Genomic DNA, 23,627 nt, shown 5'->3' on the forward strand with positions numbered 1-23,627 from the left:
TTTTCAGTGTTTTCCAAGGTTAAATCTGGATACCTCTTAGTGTGAGAGTCGCTCTAGCAGTGCCCAGGCGGTGACTGCCTTTGACAGACTCACAGCCTCCAGAACTGCTGGGCTCAGCAGCGTAGGGTTCCATTTCTAGCCCATGACGATGACCTGTGACTAGAACAGAAAGACTGTTGATGCTTTTCCAAGGACTGTACAGGGGTGTTTCAGTTCGTTATTTCTAGTGGTGTGCTGCTTGAGTGTTGCATTGGGCCCTCAGCTGTTGAAGAACAGAGGATACTGTTTCTATTACAGCTGGCAGTGAGCTAGACCGCCTCTTGGAGACATAGGACTAACTGAAAGACAGTTAATGGTCAAGCATCAAGTATTGAATCGGGGCTTCATTCTAGGACAATGTTAAGAATAAATTAGGTTTCTTCTCGCTGGATTAAATCTGAGCTATTTCGTTTTCAGTATTCTTCTGTAAGATCACTGTGTCTTCACTTGGGCCAGCCAATTGTTTAAATGGTTTAAAAGCTTACTTGTAAATAGGTGTTCTGTGTTAACTTGTCTGTGTTCACTTGTCAGTTGAAGACTTTAAGGCTGAAAAGGGTTATAAACTGATCTTGTAGCTGGAAGTTAATAAGAAGGGTTTTTCCATGATTCAGATTAATGAAGAGAAAACATTCCATACTTTATTCCCTCTGCAATTGTATTTATAGTTCAGAAAATTCTAGCTTTATCTATACATTTTTTTAAGCAATCAAACCTAAAGTTTCAAATATGACATTGGTGGTATTGTTTGTTAATTACATGGTTGGAAACTTAATGTCAGTGAAAAATGACACACACAAATGGCATGTGCAGTGAAGCTTAAAATAGCACATCTTCACATCCATGCAAATTCCCTGGACTCCTTATAATGACCTACTTACGTACTGCTCACAGAGAGAAACCTGAGGCACTTGAAGCGTCCATTAAGGCTAGAATATTACATTTAAATGTTTTATGTATTTGTAGTTTTGCTATTTACTCATGTTTTGTCCACAAATGCCAAAAGCATTTTCCATGATTAAGCTTTTAAAAGAGCAATACATTTGGCATTTCAGAATGTGTCTGACAGTCAGTACCTTGTTCCTTGGAGCTTGTTGGTTTTTTAAAGTAAACAATGCAAGTCTCAAACCTGTTTACCCAAGATGCTGGTGTCTATTCTTTAAATGTATCCAGGTTTACTTTCCGATTGACACATGTCTGTGTTCTTTCTGTTTCTCAAATGTAGAGCTGCCAAATGCTGTTAAATCAACTGAGGGAAATCACAGGCATTCAGGACCCTTCTTTTCTTCATGAAGCTCTGAAGGTTAGTCTCAAGGCCTCTATTAGTCAACAGGTTTTAAAACTGTTGTTCGTATCAGTTATGTCAGTTCAAGCTATATTTATGCCAAAATGAAAGTGCATACGTATAGGGACAGAAGTTCTCAAGGTCAAATGACCCAGTATCTTCAACATGTAAATTATAAGAGCAGGAAAAAGTTGAGGAGGGGAGAGACTCACGGTGCGGGGGAAACCTACAGAGATTTAAGGTACCTGTTAACTAACTGTACTGTATGGGCCTTTTGTGAACTAAAAAGTATTTGAGGTCAGGGAAATTTGAACCGGTTATTTGTGTGAGGATAGCATTATGGGTTATATTTTTTTAAAAAGATACATTCTGAAATGTTGACTGATGAAATGATAAGACACTTAGAATTTGCTTCAGAGTATCTGGGGGAGGAGAGGCAGAATAGGTAAAATAAGACTGACCAGGGCTCGGTAATTATCGAAGCTGAGTGATAGGCACATGGGGTTCAATTATACATTCCCTCTCCTGTTGTGTATGTTAGAATTTTTTCCTAAGAAAAGTTTAAAAAGTTAAAATGAAATAGAAGTATGGTCATCACTACAGAATATGATACCTGTTTGGCACCTTTACTGTAGGGGCTGACTTCATGTAGAATCTCTGTGTTAATCGCCAGCCCCCTTTTTGATACATCATGCCTTAGCTATTCTGTGAAATCAGGCGGCATAGTAGCCAAAGCAGTGAGATTTCATTCTTGTTTGCATGTTGTGGGAAATCAGAGCATGGCAACTCCCTTCCTGTAACTAGGAGTTTAATAGCAGTGCTTTAAGCGTAATAGACCTACTGTCCTCCACTGTACTCTGTTTCCTCCTTTATACCCTAGAATTATGCCTAGACTTATTCAGTATGTCACCAGGGTAGTAAGAGTTATAACTTGCTGCTTATTTTAAATGCTGTGATGCTTTACTTTTGAAATTTCTCTTTTTTTCTTCCCCTCAGGCCAGTAATGGTGACATCACCCGGGCAGTCAGCCTTCTCACTGACGAAAGAGTTAAGGAGCCCAGCCAGGAGACTGCTGCTACAGAACCATCTGAAGCAGCGGGCAGCGCTGCCAGCAAAGAAGAATTAGCAAGTAGGTATATCCTGGCTTGGTCCCGCTCTGAACTAGCAGAGAGTAAGAGATGAGTTTACGTGAGTGTCCTTTCCATCACTTCAACCCTTCGGAAATAGTAGTAATAATGGCTAATTACTGAGCCATTACTAGGCGCCAGGCACAGTTCTCAGCGCATAAATGGTTCCATTCATTCAGCACTTATTTAATGAACCCCTATTATGTGCCAAGCACTCTTTTAGGCACTGCAGATGAACAAAAGAAACAGGAATTGCTGCCCTGTGAGAGATGAGGCCATTGAGGGAACAAATGGGAGGCAGATCTTGCAGAGCCTTCATAGCTGCTTGGCATTTACTCTGACTTAGAGGACTAGCCATTGGAGAGTTTGGTGCAGAGGAATGCTGTAAACTGGTTTCCTTTGGCTAAAGATCATTCTGGCTGCTCTGTTGAGAACAGAATGTGTGGGAGGGAGTAGTGAGCATGGGGCAGAGCAGGGAGCCCGGGACGACTCAGGAAGCTATTGCAGATGAAGGCGGTGTGGGCCAGGATGCAGTGGTGGAAGGGTGACAAGTGCTCGCTCTACAGGATTTGCTTACAGAGGATCTGAGGGTTGTGAAAGAAAGAGAGGGGTTAAAGATGACTCCAGGTTTTTTTCCTAAAGAGCTGAAAGGATGGAGGTGCACTTAACTGACATGGGAGTAATTGCAGATGGAGCAGATTTGGGGTGGAAAATGAGGAGATCGGTTTTGGCAATATTAAGTTTGAGATGCCTGTTAGACATCCAGGTGGAGTATCAAAAAGGCATTGGAGGTCCAAGTGTGCAGTTCAGGGGAGAGATCTGGGCTGGAGATGGATAAAACTTGGAATCATAAACCTGTAAATGGTACTTGAAGTTACGAGAAGGGATGAGCTCTCCAAGGGAGTGGGTATAGAAAAGAGAGAAGGTTCAGCAGTAGACGCTTCCAGTGTTGAGATGTCTGGGCCGGGGGCAGGGTGGGGGTGGGAGTTCGTGAAGAGCGTACAGGGGAGTAGGAGGAAGACCAGGAGAGTGGTACTCTGGAGGCCAAAGAGGCTTCCAGGAGGAGGGATCTGTCAGCTGTGCAAGGTGGTGTTAATGGATATTTGAGCTGTTTGCAATTTTGAGCTATTCTGAATAATGCTGCTGTGAATATTCTTGTATATGTCTTTTGGTGCACGTAGTGACTTTTTCAATCTACATTTTTCTTTTCTAGACGCATCCATGTTGGTTGTACCTGTAGTTATTTCTTTTGACTGTTGTATAGTATTTCTTAGTCTGAATATACAACAGAATTGATATATTTGTTGATTGACTTTGGGGTTGTTTTGAATTTTTTTGCTGTTGTAAACAAGGCTGCTGTGAGCTATTTTGATTTATGTTTCTTGTGCATGTATGCAAGAGTTTCTTTAGTGTATATGCCTAGCAGTGTAATTGGTGAGTATTAAGATGTGCTCATCTTCAACTTAGTAGCTATTATTAGTGACATTATTTTCCAAAGTGATTTTTTTTTTCGTATTTATTTATTTGTTTGGTTGTGCCGTGGCTTAGTTGCGGCATGTAGGCTCCTTAGTTGCAGCCCGTGGGCTCCTTTAGTTGCAGCAGGTGGGCTCCTTAATTGTGGCATGCGAACTCTTAGTTGCGGCATGCATGTGGGATCTATTTCCCTGGCCAGGGATCGAACCTGGGCCCCCTGCATTGGGAGTGCGGAGTCTTAACCACTGTGCCACCAGGGAAGTCCCCAAAGTGATTTTTTTACATATTTATACTCCCACTAACAGGGTTTGAGGGTAACTCTTGCTCTCAAATTTGTTAGATTGTAAAATTGTTGCCTGTCTTTTTGATATGAAATGATAATCTTGTTTTTAATTAGAATTTTTAAAAATTAAATTATGAGATTGAGCATCTTTTCCCTTTTGACCATTCATGTTTCCTCATGTGAAATTTCTCTTCGTGTCTTCTGCTGGTTTTACTGTTTGTTTGCCTCTTTTTATTGATTCTTGATGTTCTTATTGATAATGACCTTATATTCTTGATGTTAACCCATTTTTCTGGACTTGGGTGTTGCAGATACCTTCTCCGTGTTGATGACTTGTGTTTTTACACTATGGTGACGAACTAACAAATAGCTTTCATTTATTAATCTTCTGCTATGGTTTGTGTTTTTTGTTTAAGAACTCCTATATTGTGAAGTCATAGGATATTCTGTTATATTTTCTTCTAAAATTGTAATGTTTTGCTTTTCACATTTAAATCTTTAATTCATCTGAAATGAATTATCTTGGTAAGGCATAAGATAGAAATATGGTTCGATCCACCCCCCCACTTCCTCCAGCTATTCAGTTGGTCCAGGACCTTTTATTGAATAGGCTATACTTACCCACTGATTTGCAGTATTAGCTCTGTGTTATATCCGATTTTCATGTTTTCCATTCTACTTCATTGAGTATCTGTTTTTAATTCTTTGGGGTATATACCTAGGAGTGGAATTCCTAGGTCATATAACAATTCTGTGTTTAACTTAAAAAAAAAATTCTAAAGGAGGACTCTTTTTTCATAACTGCAACAATATTATCACACTTAAAAATTAATAACAATTTCTTAATCTCGTCAAATACCAGTGTAGAAATTTCCCTGATTGTCTCACTAACAATATGTTTGTAATTGGTGTGTGAGAATAATGATCCACATAAAATGAAAACATTAAAGTATGTTTGAAATGTTTTTTAAGATCCCTTTTATCTATATAGTCCCCCTCTCTTTTTTTCTTGCAGTTTAATGTTAGAAGAAATAAAGTCCTTTGTTCTGTCATGTTTCACACATGACAGGATTTGCATGATACCACATGATTGCATTCCTGTGGTATCCTTTAATGGATTTTTATGTCCTCTGTCTTTCCTATTAATTTAGATGCTTATCTGGCATGGCAAAGTCATAGGTAGTGTTGTGTGTATTTCTTCTATTTTGTCGTATCAAGAAGAAAATAATGTCTGGTCACCCTCTTTTTGTGTTGTTAAAATTGTTAGTGTGTTCAGATTGTTAGTTTGATTAATTTATCATAAAATTCCCCACCTAGTATTTCCAGCCACTATTGGTGATGATTGCTTAAGTTCTTTATTTTATTGGAGATTTCAAAATGGCAATATTTTATCTATCATTACTTCATAATTTATTATTTGGAATTCTTTTTTTTAAATTGTAGTTAAAAAAACACATTAACATAAAATTTACATTTTAACCTTTTAAAAAAATTTTTTCATCATGGATTTTTTTTTTTTGCATTAGTTTGAATTAATTAATTTATTTATTTATTGGCCACGCCACGTGGCATGCTGGGTCTTAGTTCCCTGAGCAGGGATTGAACCCTGCCCCCTGCAGTAGAAGTAGAGTCTTAACCACTGGACTGCTAGGGAAGTCCCACATTTTAACCATTTTTAAGTGTACAGTTCAGTAGTGTTAAGTATATTCACATTATTGTGTAAAAGATCTCTAGAACTTTTTCATCTTATAAATCTGAAACTTTATTCCCATTAAACAACCCTTTGCTCCCTCCCCGCCCCCAGTAACAGCCTTCTGCTTTCTGTTTCTGTGAATTTGACTACTTTAGATACCTCATATAAGTGGAATCATACAGTATTTATTTTTTTGTGACTAGCTTATTTCACCTAACATAATGTCCTCAATGTTCATCCATGCAATGGCATGTGACAGGATTTCCTTTTTTTTTTCTTTTCAATTTTTTTTATTATGGTAAAATACACATCACATAAAAGTTACTATCATAACCATCTTAAAGTTCAGTGGTATTATGTACATTCATGTCATTGTGCAACCATCACCACCGTTCATCTCCAGAACTCTTTTTTTGTCTTGCAATAGTGAAACTCTACCCATTAAACAGTAACTCCCCATTACCCCGTCCCGCAGCTCCTAGCAACCACCATTCTACTTTCTGTTTTCTATGATTTTGACTACTCTAAGTACCTTATATAAGTGGTATCTTACAGTATTTGTTCTTTAGTGGCTGGCTTATTTCACTTAGCATAATGTCTTCAAAGTTCATTCAGATGCACATTAGAATTTCCTTCCTATTTAAGGTTGAATAATACTCCATTGTATGTATATACCAAATTTTGTTTATCCATTTATCCGTCAATGGATATTTGGGTTGCTTCCACCTCTTGGCTTTTGTGAATAGTGCCATTTGAACGTGGATGTGCAAACAGCTCTTTGAGACCCTGGTTTTTCATTTTGGATATATTCCCTGAAGTGAGATTGCTCGAGGATATGGTAGTTCTACTTTTAAAAAGTACGGGAACCTCCACACTGTTTCCCGTAGCACTTGCACCATTTTATAATCCTGCCAACAGTGCAAAAGGGTTCCAATTTCTCCACCTCCTCACCAATGCTTGTTATTTTCTGGTTTTTGTTTTTTTGATAGCCATTCTAATGGATGGGAGGCATTATCACATCGTGGTTTTAATTTGCATTTTCTTTGATGATTAGTGACATTGAGCATGTTTTCATATGTCTGTTATCCATATTACATCATCTTTGGAGAAATGTCTGTTCAAGTCTTTTGCCCATTTTAAAATCAGATTAGTTGATTTTTTGTTGTTGTTGGGTTGTAGGAGTTCTTTATATACTCTGGATATTAACCCTTTATCAGATACATGATTGGCAAATATTTTCTCCCATTCCGTAGGTTGCCTTTTGACGCTTTTGATTGTGTCCTTTCATGCTTTAAAGTTTTTAAGTTTGGTTTAGTCCCATTTGTTGATTTTTGTTTTTGTCGGTGCTTTTGGTTTCATGTCCAAGAAATCAATGTCATGAAACTTTCTATGTTTAACTTTTTGAAGAACTGCCAGCCTCCATTCTTCTAACTTCCACAGCAGCTGCACCATTTTACATTCCCACCAGCACTACACAAGGTTCTAATTTCTCTACATCTTCACCAACACTTGTTATTTAGCTGTCCAAGTGGGTGTGAAATGTTAATCTCATTGTGGTTTTGATTTGCATTTCCTTAATGGCTAACGATGTGGAGCAGCTTTTCATGTGCTTATTGGCCATTTGTGTATCTTCTTTGGAGAAATGTCTAATGAAATTCTTTTCCTATTTTGAAGGTTGGGCTGTTTGTCTTTTTATTACTCAGTTGCAGGAGTTTATGTATTCTGTATATAGGTTCCTTACTAGATACATGATTTGCAAAATTTTTCTTTCATTCTGTGGGTTGTCTTTTCACTATCCTGATGGTGTCCTTTGAAGCCCAAAGATTTTTATTTGATGATGTCAGATTTACCAATTTTTTCTTTCACTGCTTGTGCTTTGATTGTCATCTCGAAGATGCCATTGTCTATCTAATCCAAGGTCATGAAGATATACCTGTTTACTTCTAAGAGTTTTGTAGTTTTAGCTCTTATCTTGAGGGCTTGATCCACTTTGGGTTCATTTTTGTAAATGATGTGAAGGAGGGGTTAAAAGTCACTCTTTCTCTATTGAATTGTCTTGGTACCTGTGTTGAAAATCAGTTGACTATAACTGTGAGGTTTATTCCTGGACTGTCAGTTCAGTCCCACTGATTCTGTTCCATCGATCCATATGTTTGTTCTTATGCCGGTAGCACAAGGTCTTGATTTTTAGCTTTGTGTTCTTTGTGGTTTTTTTCTTTATAAATTAAGTATTTCATTGCTCATGTATAGAAATTCATTCAACTTTTGTTGATTGATCTTTTATCTAACCATCTCTTATTTTTTTTTTTACATCTTTATTGGAGTATAATTGCTTTACAATGGTGTTAACCATCTCTTATTAATTATAACTATTTTCCATAGATTATTTTGGGTTTCCCTTGTAAGTGATCATTATCTGTGAATTATGACAGATTTGTTTCTTATTTTGCAATCTTTATTATTTTTTTTAATTTATTTTATTTTCTTATCACACTGCCTGGAACTTTCAGAACCATGGTGAATAAAAGCCCTCACAACAGACATCTTTGTCTTAGTCTTGGTTTTAAAGGAAATGTGTGTTAACATTTCACGATTAAGTGTAAAGTTTTGCTGTGGGCTTTCCATGGATATTCTTTCTCAGTCTAAAAATATTCTTTTCTCTTCCTACTTGGCTTGGAGTTTTTATTCCTTAATGGAGGTTGAATGTTATAAAATACTTTTTCTGGATCTATTGAGATGATCATTTTTTCCTTTAACTGTTAAGATAGTGGATTTTACTGGTCTATTTTCTAACATTAACTCAGTTTTTCATTCCTACAGTGAATTCAGCTTGGTCTTAATATATAATCTTTTTTGGTGTGTTAGCAGGATTCTATTTGCTTTTATTCAGGCTCTTTGCATCTGTGATCATGCGTGAGTTTGTCATTTTTCCTCTCTCTTACTGTTCTTGATTGGTTTGTGATATACCAAGGTGTTATGCTGACTTCATAAAATGAGTTGAGGAGTATATTCTCTGTTCTCTAGAATAGTTTGTGTGAGATTGAAAATATCCATTATTTGAATGTTCAACTTTTAGCTGATATTTTACAGTGATAAGTAAAGAGACTATTTAACCTACAGGTATGGGATATATTTCTGACTCTGTGAAGTAAGACTGCAAAAGGGGGTATTTGATTCATTGCATTTTAGCAGCTTGTTATTACTGTACTATTAGCTAATCATAAGGTTACAGTGTAGCTGTAAGTTATTCATTTGACTCTAGCATAGAGTAATAAAGTTGTTTTTACACAGATGAGCCATTGTATTGAGAGCTAGGGAGTGTATCTAATTTTGTGAATGCTTTTACCTTTTTTCCTACAATACAAACAGAAAGGCAATGTTTCCTGCATGTAGACTAATTAAATTTCTATTTATCTTACAGAAGTAATAGACCTTACTCATGATAACAAAGATGATCTTCAGGCCGCCATTGCTTTGAGTCTGCTGGAGTCCCCCAAAATTCAAGCTGATGGAAGAGATCTTAACAGGTTATTGATTTAATTTATAATCTTTGCCCTGCACATTAGTGTGTAGGTCAAAGGCAGTATCTCTGTGAAACAGTTCTGCCGAGCTTCTTTAATTGCACCTAAATGAAATTTGTTTTATGAGAAAATTTAAATTCACATTAGCTTACTTACTCTTTGGTTCACTTTTGAAGAAGCTAAATATGATAAGGGTATTATTGCAGCCTGTGGTCTTTGAGTCGAGTAGAAGCCTGCAAGGTTTTGTAGTTCACATTTGCTAGGGGAGAAAAAACCGTCTAGGGCAAATATCTGATAAATATGTATTCTCTTTATTAACTTTGAGCCTTTGTAAACTTTGAACGTTTTGTTGTTGGCTATTGAAAATGAAAGTTACCACTCAGCTCCCCTAGGACTAGGGGGATATATGTTTTGCATTGGTACTGATTTGGTGATTGTCTGGTATTGTTCACAGATATCCAGTTCCAGTGGTGGCCAGTCAGTTTCCAGACACGTTTATCCCTTCATACTGCCAAGTTGTTTCTTTCAGGGAAACATAGGGCCATGGTTTGTGTGCTAAGCAATTTCGAGGCTCTTATCTTTAGCTGAGTGTCTCTCTTGCCTCTTTCAGTGGCAAGGTCTGAGATAAGGCACTGTTGTTGAAATGTAAAACTTTTAATATGGTAGCCATAAATAGTCTTGAGTCTCAACTCAGTTCCATCAGGGCCCTTGTTAGTAATAATCTCTGTTATGGCAGGATTAACCACTCGATGTTTAAACCTTTTCACTTACGTTGCAACCTTCTAGTTATTATGTAGCCAGTGGTTACCCAGTAAATAGTTTATCTGGCATTTTGAATTACCCGTGACAGCTTACCTGCGTCCTCCATATAGTATATTGTTGTTTAACTCTTTTCTTTTTTGATGTGTGGTATGTTGGCACGATATAGGATGCACGAGGCAACCTCTGCAGAAACTAAACGCTCAAAGAGAAAACGCTGTGAGGTCTGGGGAGAAAATCCCAATCCCAACGACTGGAGGCGAGTTGATGGTTGGCCCGTTGGGCTGAAAAACGTTGGCAATACGTGCTGGTTTAGTGCTGTTATTCAGGTATGGTATTAGGAGACAACTGTGTCTTCTGGAAACGATTTTGTAATTTATTAAACTGAAATGTGAGACACATAGCTTTAAAAAAACGGAAACAGATAAATAAAACTGGAGGGTTTTCCCCATGGCATTATCATGTTTTGGTTGCTTTCTTGTGTTTTGGACCTAGATGCTCTTGTGTCTAAATTGGTCAGTAGTGAAAACAGAATCTTCTGTGGTTGTAAATAGGTTGAGGAGGTGTTTTGGATAAGCATTTAGTGAATGCTGTATTACAGCAGAGCAAGAGTTAACAAGGAGAAATCAGTCTTTGGGAGGCTATCATAGATGACCAGGCAGGAAGGAAATGATGGCCTGGAATGGAGAAGTGGCATAAGCCATGGAAGGGAGGAGTCAAAGCGTTCACGAGGTATTTAGGAGATCAGATCTGTAGGATTTGGTAAGCAACCGGGTAGGGATCTGTGCAGGAGGGGCTGAGAAAGACTGCAAGGTTTCTAGCTTGAGGTACCAGGTGGACGATGGTGCCATTTAACACTGGAGAAGGAATAACTTGCGTGAGTGTTAAACGGGGGATTTCGGTTAGTTTTATACATGCTGAGTCTGAGGGTCCACGTGGAGATACCGTGTAGGCAGCGATCTATGTGAATCTGTTGCTCAGTAAAAAGATCTGGGCTGCAGATATAGTTCGGGGAATCAGTAGCACGTAGATGGTGATAAAGCCAAGCTGGAGGATGGATTCCCCTGGGGAGCGTGTTGCCTCTTCAACTTGACCTGGCTGAGGTGCAGCACTTGACCCCGCCCTGCAAGCTGCTCCTTCACAGTGCTTGACACCGACCCAGCTGCTTAGGCAGAAACGGAACCCTCCGTTTCCACACATAAAATCCATGGGTTCCTTCAGCTTACCGTGTGCCTGGACTGTTCTAGCACCGGGGAAACAGCAGTGGATAAAACAAAGCCCTCACTCCCATGGAGTTTACTTGGAAAAGAGTGGGACAGACGGGAAACAAAACATATAGCAGATGGCGATAAGTGCTATAAAGATGAATGAATGAGGGCAAGAGGGGCTAGAAAGGGTTCAGCTAGAGAGGGAAGGGGTGCTGTTTATGTAGGGGGGTTAGGTATGGCCTTTCTGCTAAGGTGGGCATCTGAGTAGAGGCCTGACTTAGGCGAGGGAATGAATGAGCCATGTAGTTCCGTGAAGAATGTTTCATATAATTATATAGAGGACACTGCAGACGGGGAACAGCAAGTACAGAGACTCAGGTCAGGAGCTGAGAAATAGGAAGAAGGCTGGAACTGGATCGAGTGATCGAGGACGGGGAGCAGACAGCTGTGAGTGTAGGGAGGTGGTGGAGGTGGCGCGGGGAGCTTGGGGTCGTGATGAGGGTTCAGGAATCACGTGAGGTGGGAAAGTATTGGAAGGTCTGGAGCAGACAAGTGCTGCGATCCTACTTCCATTTTAAGAGGACCACTGGCCTCTGCACTGAGAATAGGATGTAGGAAGGTCCTGGGGAATGCGGGACACGAGTCGGTTCTTTCCTTTTGCGAGAGAGGGAGAGATTGAGATTGAGACCGAGACCCTTCCCTGGATTCACTTCCCTCCTGTGAGAGTTGGTGAAAGGAGCCAGCCTATGGAGGGGATGACTGAGAAAGGCTTCTGAGAGAGCATGGCAGGACAGGACAGAGAGCAGGGCGTGTGGGGAGGGCTTGGCCTCCAACAGCAAGAGGGTAACGGGAGAGGGCAAGGAGGAAATGATGACTGCAAATTAAAGTTGAAATAGTTCCTAGTAGTCGTTTTTTCCTCTGAAATAAGCAGCCATTTTTTGAGGCAGAGTGGAAGAGTGACAGAATCAGGTTTTAAAGAGAGTGAAAGTTTAAAATTGTTGTTGTAAACAGTGGGAAACCAGTTGGCGCCAGAATACAATGGTGGGATTTCTGAAAATGTGAAGGTCTACTTGAGGTTGTAGACCTTAAATGTATAGTGGTATCCACATGTCCTGTTTGATCGGGACTTTTTCTCTTAGCAGTGCTCCAAAACGCTTCAGTGGAAAATTAAATTCATTTAAGTTGGAGGATTTGCTGGGTATGATGAAAGGACAAAAGAGCGGTTTGAGGGAGTTCCCCGGTGGCGCAGCGCAATGGATAAGATGCCACGCTCCCAAAGCAGGGGGTCCGGGTTCAATCCCTGGTCTGGGGAACTAGATCCCACATGCATGCTACAACTAGGAGTTCGCATACCATAACTAAGGAGGCCGCATGCTGCAACTAAGACCTGGTGCAACCAAATAAATAAATACATAAATAAATAGAAACTAAGAGATTGTTTAAAAAAAAAAAAAGAGCAGTTTGAGAATTTAATGAAAGATGGGTAGAGACCACGGAGTCAAAGCTGGGGAGGGAGAAATGAAAACAGGAAGGGAGGACAGGAAAGAGGTCTGTTTGCTTGGGTTCCTGATGACATCAAAGCACAGGTGTCCTGTGGGTCATTGAACAAATGAGCCAGAAGACAGGTTATGGTTCAAGAGGAGGTTTTTCTGAATTTGTGATCTGAGAAGTGGCAGTGTTTCCAGGTATTGACATATCCTGGGTATGTAGAGATGGAGTGGAGGAATAGGTCATGAGAGGTAAGATGCTCAGGGAGCTGGGGGGGTCCCTCGGCTGAACAAAAGTACCCGTGTTCCCTCAGAAAATGTGAATTGGACTCCTGCTGTGTGCCTAGCACTGTTCTAAGCCCTTGAGATATAGGAGTGAACCAAACCAAGACAGAGCCTTGCCCTTAGGGATTTAGATTCTTGTGAGGCAAGGCAGACAAGGAACAATAAATAGAAGATAAATAGTTGAAATAGGAATCAATAAATAGTTGAAAAACTAACTAGTTAACTACATAGATGTTTATATAATATGTTAAACTCTGGTCAGTGTGATAGAAAAGAGAGCAGGGTAAGGGAGATTGGAATTGCTGCAGCAGGGACGGGAGCAGGTTCCAACATAAACTACGATGTGAGGTTAGGCCTCGCGAGGGGATGAGAGTGGAGCAAATGCCCGGGACGCAGCAGGCGAGGGAGTGAGCCAGGCAGCTGTTGGGGGAGAACATTCCACAGAGAAGGGAAAGCACCAAACAGTGGCCACAAGGTGGGAGTGAGCTTGGCGTGTTCACAGGACATCAGAGTCCCGAGTGGCTGGAATGCTAGGAGCGGAGGCAAGGATCCCTGGAGGTGGGGTTGGAGAGGTAACTTGTCTTTTGCTCTGAGTGAGATGGGGAGTCATGAGGGTTCTGAGCAGAGGAGTAATGGACGCTGACTCGAGTTTTAAAAGGCTCCCTCTGGCCACTGTGAGGAGAGCAGAATGGAAGGGCCGTGGATACAAAGTGGAGAGACCTATGAAGGGGGCCGCTGCAGTCATCACTGAGAGGCCGTGCTGCCCTGGACCAGGCTGGTAGCCTTGGAAGTAGAGAAGAGGTTGGAATCTTGATTTATTCCCAAGGCAGAGCTGACAGGATGTCCTGTGGATTGGGTACTGACCAAAGTCACCTAGTAAGGATGGCAGACTTGGGATGGCAGAGCTCTCACCGTATGACAGTCTTCAGTGAATCAGGTGCTTTATTTTGGTTACATTAGAAAGATAGTTAGAAGGACCTGTGTGGAGAGTGGGCGGGTACAGAGGAGGTTCTAGAGGCTGGGAGGCGCTGTGCCGTGATCCAGGTGAGCAGTGATGGGAGTCTGATTAGAGCAGGTGATAGGGACTGATAGAGAGGAGGTGGTTATGAATCAAACAGCGCCCCAGAGGCGGAGTGCAAGGGACTTCTTCCTGGATGTAAATGGTTGATAAAGGGAAAGGAGTCAACGATTATTCTGAAGTTCTAAACTCTGATGCCTGGAGGAGGAGGGTGTCGTTAGTGATACAAGACTACAGGAGAAGAAGCAGCTGTTGGAGGATGAAGTTGATATTGGTTTTGGGAAATGAGTAATATTAGCTCACACGGTTGTAGTTTTTAAGAATAATAGCGTCTTGGGGAAAAAGCCAGATTTTGGTGAAGGTGAGGAGGTGGAGTGATGAAGGGACTTGAGAACATAAAGCCATTTTTCTCAAGGTAGAACAGAAGTCATGGAATGTGCTATGGGGTAGTCAGCCGAGTAGGGATGAAGCCAGGAGGAACGGAGATGCGCTAGGTAGACCTGGGAGGTGGGAGGAGAAGAGACTGGGCTGTCTGTAGAGCGGAGCATCCCAGCCCTGGCTCCAGGTAGAACTTTGGTATCACGTCCTAACCTGACTTAAGTTCCCAGCCCAGGTGTACACTCCTCCTATTGGCTGAATCCCAGTAGAGCTTGTAGTGGAGTGAGGGGAGTCGGAGGCTTACAGGCCACCCAGGATGCTGCTTCAGGAGTTCCAGCCTGTGGGCTGGAGGGGTTTGTCATCTGAGCATTATGTTGGGATGAGGAGTTATATTCATACAAGAGATTTTTTAAAACATTAACTTTCAAAAGATATTCGTAGTTGGAAAAATGTATGATTTACAAACAGTAAAAAGGAATTCCTTTCCCTAATTCTGCCAGCCAGGAGATATCTGTTAAACTTTCTTAAAATACGGTATTTAAGACAAAGAGTGGCGAATAGTAAACACCGCTGTACTCACCACCAGCTTTAGAAAGAAATGTCTCAAATCCCTGTACTGTTAAGTCCCCATTGTACCCATTGCCCGTCATACCACCCCCTTCACCACAGATACAACCACAGGTATATGTAACCCTAAACAGTGTACCATGTTGTTTTATATGATTAAACTTCTTATGAACAATATAATACTCTATCTTTCTACACCTTTTTCTCACACAGAATGTTTCTGAGATACCTCTATGTTGATACATGCAGCTCTTGATCATTCATTTTTACTGTGTAGCTGTCCTTTTATGAAAACATTGTTTCTACAGTATTATTTTAATGACTATATAATAATCTGCTATACAGATGTACTATAGTTTATTTAATCTTTTCCTGCTAGCCACTAGGTTTTTTCTGGTTTTTTCCTAAAAAGGATTAACATTGTTTCGGTGAAATTTTTATGCGTAGTCATTATTATTTCCTTAGACATAGTAGATGTAGAATTACTAGGTTGACAGTTGTACATACTTTTAAGGTAAAAAATATTTTTTTGCTGCAGTTATTTTGAAAGAAAGGCTATTAATCCATTTCTTTATTTCAGTCTCTGTTTCAATTGCCTGAATTCCGAAGACTTGTCCTCAGCTATAGCCTACCACAGAACGTACTTGAAAATTGTCCGAGTCACACGGTAAATTGGTGTCAAGGAATCTTCACTGTTGTTTAGTCCCATTCTTCCCAAAGGCCTTTTAATTTTGGTTAAAGCTGGTTACTGTGATGCTCTTTGGCTTGTACAACATTTGTTTTCATTTCCAAATGGCTCTTTTTCTTTCTTTGTGACAAGGAATAATGTAAAGTTAAGCAGGAATAAAATTAGGAAAACAGTTCTAAGAAAGTGGCAGGTCACCCTGATGGCCTCAGCTTTTCTGCCTCTGGGTGGGAGGTTTAGAAATCCCTGTTCTGTTTGCACCTTCTTCAGGCTCCTTTAGTTGCTTGCGCTGAGGGGTGCAGAGTGGATGACCTGATGCCGGGAGGCCTGGGCCTTCTTAGAAGAGTCTCTAGTCCATTCTTGCCAAAGGATATAGCCTCCTGCCGAGATCTAACCAACCCTTCCCAGGATTTCCCTTGGTGATGCCTTTCCCAAAAGGAGGGATGGCAGCGGTTTTAGAAAATAAACACTTTTGCTCTCTGACCTTATTCTCTCTCTGGCTTCTACTTGGATATTCTCGAGTTTAGGGCAGTCCCCTACACAGACTTTATCAGAGTACCTGTAACAGTTTGAGACCTGATTCCAATCTAGAACTTTGTAAATATAAATTAGGGAGAGATTGTTGACGACTTTTTTCTTTATGTGTTCACATTTTCCAAATATGAGGTTATAAGAGTACACATCACTATCTTCCCTGCAGGAAAAGAGAAATATCGTGTTTATGCAGGAGCTTCAGTATTTGTTTGCTCTGATGATGGGATCAAATCGCAAGTTTGTAGACCCTTCAGCAGCCCTGGACCTCTTAAAGGGAGCATTCCGATCGCCTGAGGAGCAGCAGGTACAGGAAGCCCGTAGTCCTCGTTCTTTCCCTCGACTCTGCAGTTTGCAGTGATGCCTTGTTACTACTACTGTGATGTTGTCTTGTTTCAGCTGTGTCATGAGCTATGAACATGACTATGCAGGACGCCGGGTGCCTGCTTTTGCCCTTTGTAATGCCTAAGGAACAAGTAAAAAAAAAACGCGTGTGCATGTACATGTTGTGTGGGGGAGGCTGGCTCTTTTAAAGGAAAGAAGAAAAAATAGTAGAAAGAATAGAATTTTCCAGGGGCTGTTGAAGTAGAAAGGAGGAGATTGGAAAATATCTCGGTAAATCATGGCAGAGGGTCACCGAGAAAAGGAAAGTCTATCCTTTGTCTGCACCTTTGTCTTGGAATGGCCCACATAGAAATCCTATTTTTAAAACGATCTAAACCTGAGTTCAGTAGCTTTTCTGAGCAGTTTTTCTCTTCTAGACTCTAGTACGTTCCTTTCCCTACCTCCTATTCAGATCAAAGCTATCACTATTAGAGCAGCTTCTTCTTCATAAAATTACTTTTTTTCTCTATTTGTCTAAAGGTCCTGCAGTTCTACAAAATTCTCAAAACATTTCATAAAGGTTTCCTTTCTCCATTCAGATCTCATATTGTTCTAGAGGACTTCAGTCTGTTCTTTGGACCTTTTTTTAAAGGCCAAACTGGAAGATTTTGTTTGTTACAAATAGATGTGGCTGGAAGGGGTAGTGTTCCCATTTCCTCCTAGTCAGAAATCGCCCAGTGGGTCTTGTGTGTTGTCTGCAGCAGCTGGGTTCCAATATTCCTTGTATCTTCACGATATTTGGACCTGAAAAAGAAATCCTTTGTAGTAATAGAATCTTAATCATTGGTGGGATAAGGGCAAATTTTCATTTCCCTAAGTATACTGTTGGGTCTAACTCTTATGCAATTTGTGCGTCTGTTACAGCAAGATGTGAGTGAATTCACACACAAGCTCCTGGATTGGCTAGAGGACGCATTCCAGCTAGCTGTTAATGTTAAGTGAGTGTTGAGGATTTGTTTGTACATCCTTCCTACTCACAGCGGGCCAGTGAGAATTATGATTTGGGGGGAAATTATTCTTCTCAAGTAGAAATTGCTGATTTTTACCAAACCCTGTGGGGTAACCACTCATATTTGTCATTGTTTATCCCCCTTGCCTTTGGTTTTCCCCCTGTAGATAATCATATTAACCTGTAACTTTTTTTGTAAAAGGGTCATAACTATTAACTTTTTAAAAGTCATCACCTGTGCTGTAAAAGTATTGAAAGATACAAATCAATCCTTGATGTGAGAATGGAGGTATAATATGAATACATTGAATTATTTCAGTCACTGACAGAAGTAAAATTCAAAGCAAAGACTATAAATAGCCCTTGCCAAATACAGATGCAGAGATACTTGCTTCCTAAGTTTTTTTTTAAAACTCATAAAACAGCTTTCCAAATAACATCTTACATAGTTAATTTAAGATAGGCTTATAGAAATAAGCTGTTTTCATTCCATCTCTATTGTGCCACCAGGAAAACATTTTCATATTCATTTGGAAAACTGCACAAGAGGGTTCATTCTTACTTTTATATGACTTCTATACCTTATATATTTCTGTCACTGGATATAGATGTATATATTGAATGTACACACACACATGTATTTGCATGTATGACTCCCCTATTAGAATTTCAGTTCTGTAAGGCCAGGGATCATGCCTGTATTGCCTTTGTGTCTCCAGAATTTGGTACAGTGCTGGGCATATACTTGTTTAATGAGGGGTTTTTTTGTTTTTTTAATTTTAATTTTCTTTAACATCTTTATTGTAGTATAATTGCTTTACAATGGTGTGTTAGTTTCTGCTGTACAACAAAGTGAATCAGCTATACATATACATATATCCCCATATCTCCTCCCTCCCACCTTCCCTATCCCACCCTTCTAGGTGGTCACAAAGCACCGAGCTGATCTCCCTGTGCTATGCGGCTGCTTCCCGCTAGCTATCTATTTTGGTAGTATATATAAGTCCATGCCACTCTGTCACTTCGTCCCAGCTTACCCTTCCCCCTCCCCGTGTCCTCAAGTCCATTCTCTACATCTGCATCTTTATTCCTGTCCTGCCCCTAGGTTCTTCATAACCATTTTATTTTTTTCTTTAGATTCCATATATAATGTGTTACCATACGGTATTTGTTTTTCTCTTTCTGACTTGCTTCACTCTGTATGACAGACGCTAGGTCCATCCACCTCACTACAAATAACTCAATTTCGTTTCTTTTTATGGCTGAGTAATATTCCATTGTATATATGTGCCGCATCTTCTTTATCCATTCATCTGTCAATGGACACTTAGGTTGCTTCCATGTCCTGGCTATTCAATGAGTTTTTGAACTGAACTAATCCGTTACTTATTTTAGAGCATACTTAGATCTTTGAGGGTTGATGCAAATGTATTATTTTTGCTTTTGAATGGTGGTTTGGCTTAATGTATTGCTTATCTGATCCAAATGATACAGAATTGTTTCCTTGTTTTAAAAGCAGCAATCCCAGGAACAAATCTGAAAATCCAATGGTGCAGCTATTCTACGGTACTTTCCTCACTGAAGGGATTCATGAAGGTAAATTCTCTGCTCTAAATGTTAATTCTAGACTTCTGACCACATCTGTATTACTGTGAAATGGCTTGAGAGTCAGACAAATGCAGGTCTGAATACTTGTTTTGCCTCTTAGTATGTGTGTGATCGTGGACAAATTACATGAGATCCTGGATCCTCAGTCTCTTCATCTGTAAAATGGGCGCAGTGTTCGTCTCAGAGTTGCTATATTGAATTGTGTAATATTTGCACAGCCTAAATCTGGTATTAATGTCAGACACACACTGATGTTAATCAGTTTTCTCTGTTGTTTTATCTAATCTCAAGGTTTCATTGAGCCAGGCTGCCAAAAGTGTGTCTACTCTAGGGGCTTATCTAAGCTGCATGTTGGACACATGGCCAATCATTCTCCATCTAACACCTGTCTTCTTTTACCCCTCTGATAGCCTTTGTAAAACAATCTAATCCAGGGACTTCCCTGGTGGTCCAGGGGTTAAGACTCTGTGCTTCCACTGCAGGGGGCATCAGTTCAATCCCTGGTCAGGGAACTAAGATTCCACATGCCATGCCATGTGGCCAAAAAAAAATATCTAATCCACTGTCACTCCCAAAAAACAGCATTTCTTGATATCATATAACTAGTCAAGTGTTCAAACGCCCAATTTGTTTTACAATTTCATGTGTATATAAATATATAATTTTACATATGTAAAAATAAATACACTTCCCCATATGTATACTTTTTTACAGTTTGTTTTAATCAGGATGCAAATGTGGTTCATTTATCATTGGTCTTTTAAGTTCTTTTCAAAATCTACAGACTGTCCCTTCCCTCCATTCTTTCTTCCTTGAAATATATTTTTTAAGAAATTAGGTTGTTTGTTCTCTTATGTTCTCTACAGTCTAAAATTTTGCTGCTTGCATATCTGTGATACAGTTTAACATGTTCCTCTTTGCTCCTCTTTTTGTAACTTGATAGTTGGATCTAGAGTTTGACCAGATTCAGGTAAGGCTTTTTAATTAGTCAAGACTAATTCACAGGTGGTGGGACCGTCTTTGATCAGGAGGCATAGTTGGTTGTCTTTCTTTTTGTGATGTTAGCAGTTGTTAATGATCTATGCCTGGATCCGCTGGTTCGTTAGAGGTAGCCATCCCGGCTAAGTATACTTCTAACCAGTTCTCAGCAAGTTGCTGAATTAAGAAGATAGTGTCTCTGTGGTGCCAGGAAAAAAGCTTTCGATAGCAGTAGTGATGTCTTTAAAAAAGCAATCTGTTTCTTTGCCTAGGGAAGCCCTTTTGTAACAATGAGACCTTCGGCCAGTATCCCCTTCAGGTAAATGGTTATCGCAACTTAGACGAATGTTTGGAAGGGGCCATGGTGGAGGGTGACATTGAGCTGCTTCCTTCCGATCATTCAGTGAAATACGGACAAGAGGTGAGTTGGATATTTTTATTTGCTTTGCCAAGACAAAGCCAGTTAAATAGGACTGAGCTTTTGGGCAGACTGTTTTCACATCACATATTAACTAACTTTACACTAACAGGACTTGAACTAGTCTGAAGTCTCTCATGAGTTGATAAGAGTTAGTGAGTCTTAGTGTTTGATGAATAAATTCTTGTATGAATTTGAGTTAATCGTATAAAGGTTGTATGCTGCTTCTGACGTTTTAAGTATGATCAAGTTTCTCTCTTTCTGTTGAAGCCTACCTGTACCTGAGTAGGGAGAACCACTGCCTCCATATTTTCGGAGGGTAAAAGTACAGTGATTAACTCCTATGGTATGCCATTTAGAATATTTTCCCTCTTATAGTGTTTACTTTTCTCAGTTGTAAATTCTGCCTTTGCTTTAAAATTTTTTAAATGTAAGATTCATTTATTTATTTTTGTGGGTTGGAAAGAAAGGGGGAATTACAGGGCAAGCAAGGGTAATTAATATCTCCAAGTTCCCGTTAAGAATTAGTTACATTGTAGCATAATTGCCGACACCACACAGCTTGGATTATTCTCCTTTCATCATACATTTTGAACAGAATTGTGCCTCATATGAGTCCAACTCAGTAATTACTTATAAGAGAAAGAAAATCTTTCTTGAATTAAATAGGGAGCTTGACATGAGCCTTGTCAAAAGTGCATTAGCTGTAGAGCAGTGTTGGAACTGGGAGAGAGCTACTGCCTCCCTAGCTTTCCAAGGAAAGTATTAATTCCTGATTGGGAGGCATGTCATCTGTGCCATCTGTGCAGAGCTGATGCTTGCTCTTACAAAAGGCAAGGACGGTTCATTAGCGACTTAGACCTCTGGAGACCTCTATTCAAGAATGGGACCTCTCTATTAAAAAAAAGAAAGAAAATTGTGCCTATTTAGGTATAGCTCTGAGGTGGTCAGGCAGGCTGTCTGGATTCACCTCATGCTGACAAGGGTATGTGGAGGGAATATAGCTATTTGCACCTTTGGTAAAGGGAACATTTTAAAGCTGTTCATACAGACCTCTGGCATACAGGTGAATTGAACAGAAACGCCTTTCCTGGTTTAGCTTTTTCCTCATCTACGATCAGTGACAGTTGAGATCTTCTTTATAATTCAGTGCTTTCTGTTCTTGAAACTCAAGGCAACATTATAGGTTGATTTGACTAAGTCCTTTGTGAGATCTGTAAATTCTTGGAACTCAGAGATTTTCTCAGAAACTTCAGAACTCATAATCATGAAGCTATTTCAAGTTTCCTTTTTAGAAATAAAGGGGATTCAAATTATGGTTAATAGACTGTAAATAAATAGTATATAGTATATGTACACATATTAATCTTTCTGGACAATTTCTAATTCTTTGGTTAGGCTAGCCATTTTCTGCAGGTTTTAAACCTCTTGAATACTGATGATGCCGTGAATGATGTGTAGGTTCTTGGTGAAGTTCACGTATTTAAGGGTCGTCATTTCTGAAGATGATAGTTGAGTTAAAATGTTGTTCACTGGCTTGTAAATTTGGAGTCTTGAGAAGTGTTTAACCATATTCTCTAAGAAGGCATGATTCTAAGTGGTCATTTTACTGTTTGGAATTAAAAAAAAAAAAAAAGAACTCTAGTATGAGTTTGATTACCAAAGGAAGAAAGTCTGATGAGGGATAGTTTAAATCTGGCTATTACTATTTCCTAAAATTAACTTTTCTCTCCCACATTTCTACTCCTGACATAGCGTTGGTTTACAAAACTACCTCCAGTGTTGACCTTTGAACTCTCAAGATTTGAGTTCAATCAGTCCCTTGGTCAGCCAGAGAAAATTCACAATAAGCTGGAATTTCCTCAGATCATTTATATGGACAGGTGAGTTCTGTGGTTGATTGTCTTCTTAATGTGTTGTAGCAGTAGAAGTGAGCATATACTAAGTGTATTGTACATAGGACTCACCTGGAGCTCCTGATAATATACATATTTGGATTCAGTGGATCTAGGTTGCGACCTAAGAGTTGGCATTTCTTAGAAGCTCTCAGGGCAATGCTGTTTGATGCTTCTGATCTCTGGACCACAATTTGAGTAGCTAGGCTTTAGGTGAAAGCCCTGCTGTCTGGTGAACAGTATCTGGAGTAGCTGCTGTGTATTTCTTTCTCACTTAATATTATTTGTATTCCTGAAAAAAAAAAAAATCCTAGACAGACTTACATTATAGAATTTTAATCTTCTTAAAGTCTGTTTTATTGACATATAGTTTACATACAAAGAAATGTTACCATTCTTAGGTGTACAGCTGATGAATTTCAACGAATGTATACAGCCAAGTAATACCACCATGACCCGGAAGGTGATATAGATAATAGAACATTTCCATCACCCGGAAGGTTCCCTCGTGCCCCTTTGCCGTCAGTCCCTTCCCTCCACCTTCAGGCAACCACTTGTTTTCTGGCCCTGTACTTCTGTCATTTTTGGAATGTCATAATTAGGGACATTAATATTCAGTATGAGCCCTCTTGTGGCCGTCATCTTTCACTTAGAATAATGTATTTGGAATTCATCCATGTTGTTGCATATATCAGTGATTTCTTTCTTAATATTATTGAGTAGTATTACATTGTATGGAGGTACCACAATATTTTTTCCATCAACTAGTTGATGGACATTTCAGATGTATCCAGTTTTAGGCTATTATGAATAAAGCTGCTGTGAACTTTCACATAAAAGTCTTGGTGTGGTTTTTAGTGCTTCTGGGTAAAATACCTGGGAGTGAGATTGCTGTTGTATGAAAAGTATATTTTTAACTTTATAAGAAATTTCAAAACTGTTTTCTAAAGTGGCTATACAGTTTTGCGTTCCTGTCAGCAGTGTATGAGAGCTACATTTGCTCCAAATCCTCACCAATACTTGGAATTATCGGTCTTTTAAATTTTAGCCATTCTCTTG

The 23,627-nt window shown here is 39.6% G+C and overlaps 1 protein-coding gene across 10 annotated transcripts in view; it reads left to right on the top strand.

The window, feature by feature from the left end:
- Positions 1 to 23,627, top strand: part of USP28 (ubiquitin specific peptidase 28) — a 56,458-nt gene that overhangs the window by 12,185 nt on the left and 20,646 nt on the right. For 6 of the 10 annotated variants that reach the window (XM_059930362.1, XM_059930367.1, XM_059930369.1 and 3 more), the window contains 10 exons: positions 1,262 to 1,339; positions 2,318 to 2,450; positions 9,319 to 9,424; positions 10,347 to 10,506; positions 15,701 to 15,787; positions 16,506 to 16,643; positions 17,585 to 17,658; positions 19,186 to 19,265; positions 20,528 to 20,676; positions 22,429 to 22,556. In XM_059930362.1, coding sequence (XP_059786345.1) covers positions 1,262 to 1,339; positions 2,318 to 2,450; positions 9,319 to 9,424; positions 10,347 to 10,506; positions 15,701 to 15,787; positions 16,506 to 16,643; positions 17,585 to 17,658; positions 19,186 to 19,265; positions 20,528 to 20,676; positions 22,429 to 22,556 — 1,133 coding nt within the window. Of the gene's footprint in view, positions 1 to 1,261; positions 1,340 to 2,317; positions 2,451 to 9,318; positions 9,425 to 10,346; positions 10,507 to 15,700; positions 15,788 to 16,505; positions 16,644 to 17,584; positions 17,659 to 19,185; positions 19,266 to 20,527; positions 20,677 to 22,428; positions 22,557 to 23,627 lie in introns of those variants that run through there. The other 4 variants (XM_059930363.1, XM_059930370.1, XM_059930372.1 and 1 more) reach the window with 2 other exon arrangements.

The sequence above is a fragment of the Balaenoptera ricei genome, chromosome 8 (genome assembly GCF_028023285.1).
Source record: "Balaenoptera ricei isolate mBalRic1 chromosome 8, mBalRic1.hap2, whole genome shotgun sequence".
Lineage (NCBI taxonomy): Eukaryota > Metazoa > Chordata > Mammalia > Artiodactyla > Balaenopteridae > Balaenoptera > Balaenoptera ricei.